Consider the following 12,150-nt stretch of genomic DNA (forward strand, 5'->3'; position numbering starts at 1 on the left):
ACGTACACTTAACTCACGGTGCAGAACAGAACATGGGAACAACAAAGCAGGATGGGAAATATGCAAATGACTCGCCCTAGACGGCCAACAATAGCTACCGCTATAATATTTAAAAAGTACTTTAACCATACCTCCACATATTTATTTTCATTAATTTGTTGTTATTATTTATTATGAACTTATTTATTATTCATTTATTTTTTCCCACACTTTTGGTTCACAATTATTTTGTGTTAAGTATTTACATTTTTAACACCAATAAAAAAAATATAGAAAAGTGTGACATAATATAAACAGAATGCAACGATTTTCAAATCCTATTAAATAATATTTTATTCCAAATAGAAAAAAACATATATCAGACATTGAAACTGAGGCATTTTACCAGCTCATGGAAAATATTAACTCATTTTTAATTTGATGGCAGCAACACGTTTAAAATTAGAAGCACTCAGAGAGCGCAGAGCTCCACCAAGCTATTATAATTTATTTTGCTAATGATTGTGGACATTTTTTTTTTAAGTTAGAAACTCTAATGGCAAAATTATCCCTGTCTCCCCATTGTATCCTTTAAAAAATGTATCCGGCAGTGATCTAGATCACCCTCAAAATCTAATCACTTTTTCCTTATTGAGTTTCAGAAGTTTTTTAAAAACAATTAATTAAAATCCATCCATCACTTATTGAGTTATGTTGCAAACAAATAGACAGACAAACCAACACCTCCAATTACTTGACCTATGCTTTGGTGGAGGTAAAATCTCTGACCAGGAGCAACAAAAGACTGGAAAGGAAATTTACACAAATCAAAAATAAATGGAGGAGCATTTAACAACTAATTAGGTTATTTAGCATCAGGTAAGTAACATGGCTGGGAATAAAATGAGCATTTCAGAAAAGCAGAGCCTCTCAGATGTAAAGATGGGCAAAGGTTTACCAATCTGCATCAATAAATTATGGAACAACTTTAGAAAAAGGATTTCTTCAATATAAAATTGTGAGGACTTTGAAGATTCCATTGTCCCCAGTTTATAATAGCCAGAGGTCATGCTCAAGATCTTGGGGCCTTCAGGTGGCACTACATTTAAAATCGGCACTATTATGCACTAGAAAATACTACATCAGCTCAGGAATACTTCCAGAAATTACTCTGTAAACAGTTCGCCGTGAAATCCACAAATGCAACTAAAAAGTCAGAAACACCGCCATCTTCTCTACACCACAGCCCATTTAAAATGGTCTGAGGCAAAATGGAAAGCTGTTCTGTAATCAGTCATCAAAATTTGAAATTCTCTTTGGAAACCATGGATGTCCTGTCCTGGACTGCTATATGTGTGATTTAATGTATCTTTTATTTCCGTGTATATATATATATATATATATATATACATATGCCATAACTTTTCTATTGTTCTAGTGTATTTCTCTGGATATGGTTGCATTTCCAATTTCATTGTACTATGCACAATGACAATAGAGGTCTATTCTTCTATTCTAAAGCTTGCATCTCTAATAGCATGGATTTGCATTACTGTCTATAGCATGGGCAGTTCCACCGATGCTGAAAAGTAAATAGAGGTTTTAGAGAAACATTTGCTCCCATCCAGATGTCTACTACATACTGCATTCATCACAAAATGGCTCCTCACCTCCCTGATGTTTACAAAAAGTCATAAATAGAAGAGATGATGCTACACGATAAGCATCACCCTGTTGCAACCTTTTTGCAGAGTTGCTGCAATTAAATAAAAAAGGACTTGATATTTTCTGTGAAATGATAAAACGTCTTTTTAACGGCTGAAATGTTATGTTCTATTGGTAATAAAATATGGATTTATGAGATTTGAAATGCATTTAATACAGCACCCTGACTTTGTTGGAATTAGAGTTGTAGTTTGTATTTGTTTAATACAAACCACAGAGGAAATTATTTACGTTTATAATCGGAAGCCATGAGAAGAGACTTACATCAAAACACGTTGAATTTGAAAAATACTTTATTAATCCCAAAAGGGAAACGTTCAGTTAAGCCAGAGTACTTCTAAGTTATGACTCAAGAGACAACCTCTAGCATTAATACACCAATAATAATAATTAAAAGATTCAAAATGATTTATTCTCACAAACAGAGCAGTACTGAAAAATCCAACAAAAACCAGTGAGTCTTCACATTTAGTTTTAGCACAAGTTTCCAATGAAGGAATGCTGAACACATTAATATAACAGGATCTTCCTGAGATAACTGAATAAAGACAACCCTTCTGCTTATTTCCAATCACAAATAGTAAACAGTAACTTAACATGGCATAAAAAAACATGTAAGTAAAATTTCCAAACTCTGTTTTCATAGGATACCGAAATAAAAGAAAAAATGTAAACAAATGAAACATCAGTAAACTAAAACACAGTAGTGGCTCTGCAACATAGCCGGCTAACCTGAGCATGGGTACAGCAGAGTGAAGGTTGACCGCTGGGAAAATAATTTAAGTAACCCAAAACGCCTTCAAAATAAAATAAGCTCTAAACATTTTGAAAAAAAATCTACAAAAATATATTTCACTTTAAGCATACAAGTAGAAAATGTCAAAACTGTAGAAACATCGAATTTAAAATCTGGCTACAGGTATGCTTTTACTATTCTGCTGCCTTATTTTGAACAGTAAACAAAAACTAGTCATTTTCAAGTGAATGATACCACCTTCCATGAGCAGACAATTTTATCCTTGAGATGCAAGTATTTTAAAGAACACTTGCCTCTCCTAATGCTTGACCCAGCAAAATGTTATACAATAAATTAATTCCACCAAAAAAAGTTTCTAAAGGCTTCACAGATGCTTGTACAAACATGTTGGTGATATGCAGAGCATACAGATGAACATTAGAGGAAAAACAAAAACTACAGTTTTCTCCGAGTGGATTAAAGCGTTGAGGGATTGTGTTCTTTTTAAGTTCTGTACTATCAGTTTTTAGTTATATTTTCTGCATGGTTATTTAATGGTTTTTAATCACTCTTTGCTAGCTACATTGGGCTTAAGTTTTGCTCCAGCAAACCCAGCTAGCTTAGCTGCCATAAATGTTATGCAATCCGTTCCAATTTCTTTTACTTCTAAATGTATAAAGTACAAAACAAAATACCATGGTGCAAAAAACTTTTTGTAAATGTTACATTAACCTCATCCACACATACACAATAACATCAATGCAGGCAAGTAGACATAACACATACATTCAAGAGCACCCTGAAGCTGAAACTTGTCCTCAACTTGGGACTGGAATTCAAATCCATCTTCGAGATAAATCATTAGTAGCACCTGACTGCAACATATGCAGTCCACAAAAGCTTCCTCGGTCATTCAACTTTTTTCTTCTTCTTTCTTCTTCCTTTGCGGTACCCTCGTCCAAACCAGCCCCCTTGCACAGATGTGGGTTCCTCCTTTTGTTCTTCAGGGTCAGCAGACTCATCCTCCAGGTCATCAGGAGTGGCTATGAGCTCACGAGTGTGGCTTTTGGCCTCTTCAGGCCGCAGAAGAGTAGCTAGACTAAAGATGGGGTCTTCTTCCCTAGTGAGACAGAATAAAGGAAGCCAAGCTGGAAATCAAAGATATTTTTAAAATCATTCAAGAATGTTTGGTGTTATAATTGATATAATCCTAACCTGTCATATGTAGGAATCTGAATGTTTAACTCCTCCATGAGGAGGCTCATGACATCATCACATTTTCCATGAATTTTCAGCACAGCCAGATCATCTTTTGGAGTCCACTATAACAAACACACAAACATATAATCTTACACATTGCACTGAGAACTGCAATTGCCCCTTATTCACCCAAAATGAACAAATCAAGTACCTGGAGGTTAACAATGTAGAGTTTGGGTCTTTTGCTTGCTGGTCTGTTCATGGACCATAGGCAAGCATATTTCTTCAGCACCTAGCAGTGAGAAAATGAGCCAATAAAAGCAAATCATACATGTGTTTAAATACAATCTCAGCCTAATAAAATCTCCCCTATAAATGCAGCTGTGTGATTTAGAGCTAGCTTTGATTACATACAGAGTCTAAGATCCATATCCACAATACAGACTCACTGTACTCTATCAAACCTGCCTTCAGACTTGAGCCTAAGCAGAGGATAACATCTGCCATCTTTGCAGCCTCTGCTGCTCCCTTCCAGTTGAGAGGTTGCTCTAAGGTCCCACGCTCCCCAAAGTGCACTATTGTGTCTCGCAGTTCACCGCCACAGTGGCTGCACCGCCGCCCCGTTAAATGGCGGTGAAGTGATGTCCGCTCCGTCACGTCAAATAAACGCACATACTCCCTGACCGGTGAACAGGATGTGCACACCTGTGGACAAATAAAATACAATATCACCAGTTTTTCAGTGATTCAGGAAAGCTGTGCAATATCATTTCTGCAGTCAGGGCTGAGAGTAGCAAAGATGTAATCTCATAATTTCAGCCTCATTGTTTCCTCGTTCCTGTGAACAAAAAATTGTTTATAGTCAAATATTTTGAAAGAGTTTCAGTTCCTAAAAGGCACCTGGTAGATCACCTAAGAGAGAGGAAGCAGTTGGAGGAGCTGGAAGTGAAGATACACCAGAAAATCTTCTAACCGTGCTATCTGAAGGGGCATGATACGTTATTCCTGCACTGTAAACCGAAGTCAAACTAAATATGCACTCATCTGACAAAGAATAAAAATAGCAGGGTGCTGCAGCAAAGCAATGGTGTGATAATGCGGCTGTCATGCCATATTTTATTAATGCTGGTTTAAAATGACACTCTGAGGCAAGGACATGTTATTTAGTTACATGCCCGCCACCTCGCCTCCTCTTTCTTCACATCTTTCCTCAACGGTTTCCCTCACCTCTCTGCCAGGAAGGACTAAGACACAAAGAAGGAGCTGAGTAGATAAATCAAGAGCATGCAAATTGGAAAATTGGAAAATGGGATAAGGGGAATGCCTTAAAACCATTAAGTCCAAATAAGCCAGCCTTGCTCACACCTCTTTTGTGATCCAATAACGTGTACAGTTCTTATAACAGGTGTGAACTTAAGACACACTGAAATACAGTATTATGGAGGCAATATTTAAAGGTGGATGGGGCCACATATGACCACACTGTAATCCCACAAGCTATTTTTTTTCCAACAGATGTTGTTTACTGCTGCATACAGAGCAGAAAGGTCATCAATGATTACACATGGTACATGTTAACATGCCAGGAGTGTGAAAACACAAGCACACATCGATGTGATAAAATATTTTTATAGCAATAATTATATGCATCAATTTCTATTCAAACACAGTATGTCTCAACAGACAGCTGGCGGGTCTATAACATCTGGAGCATTAGTAATTGCCTTAAAAGAAGCTCTATTAGGGTTTCAGCTACATGTAAATGATCATGGCGCACCGCCACTGCAAAATAAAAGCCGCCATGTCCAGAAGTATGCTTTTTCTTTTCTGTTTATTAGATGTTACTAATGTAAATTATATTGTATGAATTGATCCAAATGAATGAGTCCAAGACCATCACGCTGAGCACACCCTGTTGACTCACGACTGCGAGCCCAGCAACAACACCAACCACATCATTAAGTTTGCGGATGACACACCTGTGGTAGGTCTCATCGCCAACGACAAGGTTAGCAACAGGAATAGGGAGAGCAAGCTGGTGCAGTGGGCAATGACAACAATCTCTTCGTCAATGTGGGGAAGACCAAGAAAAGGAGAAGGTCCTTACAGCATCCCCCACCGTACATCAACGGTGCTGCTGTGGAGAGGGTGAGCAGCATCAAGTTCCTGGGGATGCACATCTCTGAGGACCTCTACTGGACAACTCACACCACACAGCTAACCAAGAAAGCCCAGAGACACCTCTACTTTCTCCGGAAACTTAACCCATAAAGGCCCGACCCATGAAAAAATAGTAAGAAAAGTCCATTTTTTTTTAATATAAGGTCTTTATTTGGCCCTTTAACAAAATGTAACAAAAAAATGAAAATTTTTTGGGGGGGAATTCTACCATTTATTACCATGTGATAGTTTAAAAATATATGGTTTTCTGCTTCTGGGTATCTATTAGGGGACAGAAGACAAGTATCAGATTGTGTTCAACAGGATTTTGAGCAAGGTTTATACCATAAATTGAAGCAAAATGTCTCAGAAACTGTATGTGACAAATGTGTCACGTTGGGCTCTTATGAGTTAAAATAGCACAAGCTACTTCTCCAGTCTTATTGCAAATAAACTTTTGTTTGATGCTGCTTTGGGGGCCAGGATGGGAAATCCTTTTGTGTTGCGCCCGTAGACCCTAGACAGGGCGTAACAACTTCTCATTGGGATCCCCAGCAAGAGCATGCAAACATGGCCATATTACCCCTATCCTCCACTCACTCCACTGGCTTCCTGTCTCCGCTGGGATACAAGGTTTCCTTCCTCACACATCAATGTATCCATGGACATGCTCCTCCTACCTGAAAGAACTCCTCACCCCACAAAACGTCCTCTCTGCTCCACTCACTTAAACCACCTTCACACACCCAGAGTCAAACTCAGGACCACGGGAGATAGATATTATGATTTTTTTATTACTTCTACTGGGGCACCATTGAGAGTATCATCAATAGTGCGAAGATGAGAGCAGAGAGCATACCTCAGACATTTTCCATGTCTGACATATATTCATCACTCCAGATTCAACAGTGACCGTTTCTGTGAGGTGCAGGTAAAAGAACAGCAGCTGTTCACTCATCGTTGGTTCTCTAAACATCCAGACTGCAGCATTTTCACCTCATACATGTTATCCATGTTATTTAATAAGAGCACAAGAACCAATTTCTGAGGAGAGTGATGATGAGGAGGAGTAGCTTACCCATCTAGAGCATTACCTAAAAAACAACAAGACTCGTAACATTGTTATTGTTATTTTTATGATGTAAATTGAGGAAACAAAAGCAGTAACGGCTCCAAATGTCAGCTCAAGAAAATAAGCAGCCTGTATCTGATAAAAAAAATTTTTTTATCGGCATCGGCCCTAAAAAAACAAAACAAGCTGTCAGGATGGTAAACTCTATTACCTTCCTCTCTAAACTACCTCCCCACATCTGCCCCCGCCCCATTCCTCTGGGATGTAAACATTGAAAATACTTTTTGAACACATAACTGTCTGCCACTGCCACTTTACATTTTATTTATATTTTATTTTCTTACTTCTCTTGTCTTTTAAATTATTTTTACATGTCATTATGTCATTTCTATACTGAGAGAGAACAGCATCTCAGTTCATCAGTAAGTTTTTTATATCTGGTGAATTGACAATAAAGTCTGAATCTTTTGGATCTTGAATGAACATAAAGTTTATATTTGCACACATTTACAGATCATAATAAGAGTGTGAAATTGTACTCAGGAAATAAGACACTGCTCTGCTAATAACTTAATTTTGAAAAATTAACAAGTCTCAACTTCCTTTCTGGTTTAACTGCGACTCGCTCGAGTGGCAGCAAAGAGGCGATAAAGTGGAGTAATTCTGTCATTCTCAATGAGATGTGAGAATTTCCCAAGGTCACAAGACCTAAACAAAAGTTTGTTTTGGTTCAATCAATTAATCCGCGATGAGGCGGGAATTACTGCCGGTGGGTGGGGGGCCTTTATGGGCAATGAACGATTGACCTTTATTCATATTTAACGTGAAACTTCGTCCGTGGCAGGGTGAGGGTCTCATAAAAAGACTAGTGGTGGAGAGAAAAGTGAAGGCAGAGCAGGAGACAGCAGCAGGGAATCTGTGGACGACTTTCTGTACTTCTTTCTGTACCGACTTCTGGTATTTTTCTTCATGTGCCTCAAAACCACTACCATCATCCCTGTCCCGAAGAAGTCATTGCCCTGGCCTTGTCGCAGACGACTACAGTTCGGTAGCACTCACTTCCATTCTTATGAAGAATGGCTGGTGTTGAAACACCAAGTCTGTTCTCCCACCCTCCCTAGACCCCTTTCAGTTTGCATATCGGTCCAACAGCTTGACCGACGAAGCCATCTCCACTACCCTCTACACAGCCGTCACACATCTGGACACAAAAGACTTAAGTCAGAATGCTGTTCATGGACTTCCGATCGGCATTCAACACAATCATCCCCCAACAGCTCATTCTGAAACTGGACCAGCTGGGAATTAACACCTCTCTGTGCAACTGGCTGCTGGACTTCCTGACCAGGAGACCACAGGCAGTTCAGGTCAGCAGGAACACATCCAGCATCACCACAGTGAACACAGGGGCCCCACAAGAATGTGTGCTGAGCCCCCTCCTCGTCACGCTGCTGACCCACAACTGCACAGCGTTGCACAGCTCCAACCTCCACATCAAGTCTGCAGATGACACGACTGTGGTGGTTCTCATCAGCAACGACGAGGAGTCACACTACAGAAGCAATGTGAACCACCTGGCCTTGTAGTGTGAACACAACAATCTCTCTCTCAAAGTGGAGAAGATGAAGGAGATTGTTGTGGACTTCAGGAGAATGTGCCCCCAGCATGCACCTCTAATCATTAAAGGTGCTACAGTGGAGAAAGTGAGCAGCACCAAGCTTCTGGGTGTGCACGTCATAGAGGACCTCTTCTAGACAATCAACACCACATCACTGGCCAAGAAAGCCAACCAGCCAACCTCCCCCCAGTTTCAAAAAACCTGGAGGAAACCCTGTCTTTTCTTGCACTTAGAGCCAGTTCATGGTTTCTATATCTGCTCATGTCTGAGGCATGTGTGACATGACTGTGTGGGTTCAGCAGGTCTCTCTGTGGCTGACTACGTGCAGCCTGGAAACTTATAACCACAACTGTGTACAACTTCAATTTTTAAGAACAGTCTCACCTCAATAAACATGTTTCCATGGAGCTCCGACAGGGTGTGTCTGGGCAGACCACTTCTCAGGTGAAGTCCATCGCAGTTCTGAGACACAACATGCTTCACCTTTGATGACAAATACACAGTAGATGTAAGTGTTAATGGAAAATGGTGCACGGTCATTATACGTGATCTATGTGGCTTAGAGATGTCACGATTACTGATTTTCTTGGTGCGATTATTGTCAATGAAATAATCACGATTTTACAATTATCACAATTATTCTGTGTTAATTAATTTCCCTACGCTATAAACGTGTAAAATCACATAAACACTCCTTATAAGTCTTTACGTTTTAATTACATAAAAATAGCTTAATCTGTGGAATTAATGTGTTTTTTTTATTTTTTTAACACATTAACGTGTACACAACAGTCATTACTCATTCCATACTAAAAATCCGAATTTCACATTATCTCAGAGATAAGTAGGCATGTAGATGCCTTGTCACAGCAGTGAACCAAATCCACCAAAACCCACTTTATCTTCCTTATTTATTACATTTCTAAGAGTTTTCAAGCCTTACATTTAGAGGATGGCCACAGGACAATCTATTTGATATATCAAATAACTTTGTTTTTGTTCCCTACGCAAGTTGCAATGATTTTTTATGGAAAGTGACAATATTGGCGTATCTTTACGATAATTAATCATGGCGTTTAATACTGTGATTAATTGTGTAATGAAGTAATCGTGACATCCGTAATGTGAGTCTTACATACCAACTTTTCCTTATGAAGTATCCTAATGCACATATGTGTGAGGGTTGGCTCAGCTTTACTCAAGTCTGATGAGCTATACACAAAGAAAAAATAACAAAAAAAGAAAAAAGGAAATCAGAAATTCAGAATCAGAAAAAAAACAAAAACAAACAAAAAAAACACAAAACAATGTGGTTTACTTCACGTCACAAGGCCACATATTTCACCTTATGGTCCGTCCCTTTTGCAGCTGCGTCCAAACCCCATTAGGGCCCCTGTAGTCTGGGATAGAGGCTGCCTAAAATCGAGGACATCATCAGTGCTGTTAAAGTTTGTAAATAAGAGGAAAAGAAGAGGTAGGGTTTGGCATACCGTGCTGATACCAGCTCCAGTGTAAACCACCAGGTGATTGGCTTGCCTCACTGCCTCAGCAAGCTGCTTGATTTTACTTTTCAGCTCATCAGTATCATCAAAAACCTGAAAACAGCACAGCAACATAAAAACAGAGTTAAATGATTTGATGACACTAAAATCTTGAATTTAATTTCATTTAGAGACTATTTTAAAGCCCTCACCATAACGCTACATGCAACAAAAGCAAATGGAAAACTGGACTCTTTTAAAACTGGACATTTTCATGATGTTTTCCATCCGTCTGCCCTGATTAAGAAAACCATTAACAGTGTTAATTAACTTCTGTAACTACGTTAAAATTTTTAACGCATGCACTGCATGACAAGCCCCATACATCCGCGTGAATGGAGCAACGAATGGACCCTAACCATTCCATGGAGAACGGGGGTGTTTTAACACACACTCTTCCCGGTGAGAGGGTTCCACACCCGCACTTTTTTATATATATATATATATATATATATATATATATATATATATATATATATATATATATATTTTTTTTTTTTTTTATTTATCCTGCGTTTTGCACAAACATGCCTGCTCTAGCAGCTCTCTGGAGGTCTGTTTGTGGAGTGCAGCTCCTCATCTTCCTCTCATGTTTGGTGAATCATGACAGCTGTCGGTGATCAGCTGATCGGCTTTTCTCTTGTTGTATTTGCTTGTCATTCATGGTTCACACCGTCAAATATTTACCCCAAAGTATTACTTTTAGCAGGACCTTCTAAAACACAGTAGTTGGCTGGTGGTAGACAGGGTTTATACTTCAGCTATGCATGGGTCTAGAAAAAGTTCTGATGGGGGCCACGCAGGAGCACTGACCAGGAAAAAAGCCTGAAGAAAACTTGATCTATTTTATCAACAGGTGTTTACTTTTGGTGATGCTGCTGTAGGACTTTTATCACTGCTGCACACTCACACTTCAATGATAAAAGAAAAAACCTGTTTTTAAACCAGGTAATCAGTTTTATCAGTTTCTTCATCAATGTTGGCTGTTTAACTTCAGTCGTCACATCTGCTGGTTTTATGACTGAAATTATCGATGAAATGATAATATAGGAATTCTGATTAATGATCTAGAACATGGTAGAGATAATTTAGAACAACATATAGAAGTACATATATACACACGCACACACATATACATACACACACACACACATATATATATATATGTGTGTGTGTGTGTGTGTGTGTTTTCTTGTCTTGTCATTAGGTTGGCTTTTTTTTTTACATAATTTTCCACAAATATCTACATCCCATAGAAGAAAATCTGTCCATCCTCTTTTTCAAGTTTTGTTTTTCTTTATTTAAAACCTAAAAGTATGAATAAAAATGTGGTTCTTCAAAAATGACAACAAATTTGCTATAGTAGATATTTATCAAATATTAGAAGTTGTTTTTTTTCCAAATTATCTCGTAACATCTGCGGCTCTAAACGATTTTTATTTAGCTCGGCTGAGGGAAAATGGCTCTCTGGACTGTAAAGGTTGCAGACCCCTGGCCTAACCCTAAAAGGACTCAGTGCAGCAGGTTTTATATGCTTGTCGTCAAAGAAAACATTGAATTAACTACACAGTTTTCACTGATGTGATAGCAACCCTCTGCAGGTCAGAGCCCACCAAACCCCAGAGTTTATAGTCTGGCGCCGGAGTCTTACCTCCTCCTGCTTCCTCTTCAGCACATCCCTACGAACTTGTCTCTTGCAGAGCTCGTCTACGGCGTCTCTGTGCAGCAGGAGCGCAGCGGCCTCTTCCTTGGACCGTTCAGCCTCCGGCTTCCTCAGGACCCGCGCAACCTGCGGAACGAGCAAGAACCGGGTCATGTTCACCGGCTGAGAAACAATGGTTTTCATGTACCAGCATAAACGGCTAGTGTAGCTTGCTAGCTTGATGCTGGTTGCTATAAATGCGTTTTTCCCGTCTTACCAAACTGAAGATCTTCCTTTCGCTCTCCCGTTGGAGTATTTTGGCTTTTTCCAGAGCTTTCCTCTCTGCCCGTGATGAAATACCAGTGTCGGGCTCCTCTTCCATCCCGTTTTTCAGTCCAGTGAATGATACCTATTCAAAACATTGCACCATCGTAGCACCAGTAACCAACGACAGTCCAGGTGGATGTTGTCCCAAAA

General features: G+C 39.2%; 1 protein-coding gene across 1 annotated transcript; it reads right to left on the reverse strand.

Moving 5' to 3' along the window:
* Positions 1-1,979: 1,979 nt before the first annotated feature.
* sirt7 (sirtuin 7) lies at positions 1,980-12,125 on the reverse strand. Its single transcript, XM_041984274.1, has 10 exons — positions 11,951-12,125; positions 11,683-11,820; positions 9,981-10,085; positions 9,836-9,906; positions 9,630-9,702; positions 8,875-8,973; positions 4,109-4,345; positions 3,852-3,932; positions 3,656-3,762; positions 1,980-3,560 (listed from the first exon to the last, which is right to left on the reverse strand). The coding sequence occupies exons 1-10, from the start codon at positions 12,053-12,055 to the stop codon at positions 3,350-3,352; spliced, it is 1,227 nt and encodes a 408-aa protein (XP_041840208.1). The 5' UTR covers positions 12,056-12,125; the 3' UTR covers positions 1,980-3,349.
* Positions 12,126-12,150: the final 25 nt, after the last annotated feature.

This window comes from Melanotaenia boesemani, chromosome 4 (assembly GCF_017639745.1).
Source record: "Melanotaenia boesemani isolate fMelBoe1 chromosome 4, fMelBoe1.pri, whole genome shotgun sequence".
Lineage (NCBI taxonomy): Eukaryota > Metazoa > Chordata > Actinopteri > Atheriniformes > Melanotaeniidae > Melanotaenia > Melanotaenia boesemani.

Excerpts from the sequence above, each read along its gene's own strand:
- sirt7 (XM_041984274.1), bottom strand. The coding sequence starts at position 12,055 with ATGGAAGAGGAGCCCGACACTGGTATTTCATCACGGGCAGAGAGGAAA. Across the intron at positions 9,907-9,980 it reads CTGGAGCTGGTATCAGCACG|GCAGCCTCTATCCCAGACTA; the intron begins GTATGCCAAACC and ends CCTCGATTTTAG. Across the intron at positions 8,974-9,629 it reads TACTTCATAAGGAAAAGTTG|GTGAAGCATGTTGTGTCTCA; the intron begins GTATGTAAGACT and ends TTGTCATCAAAG.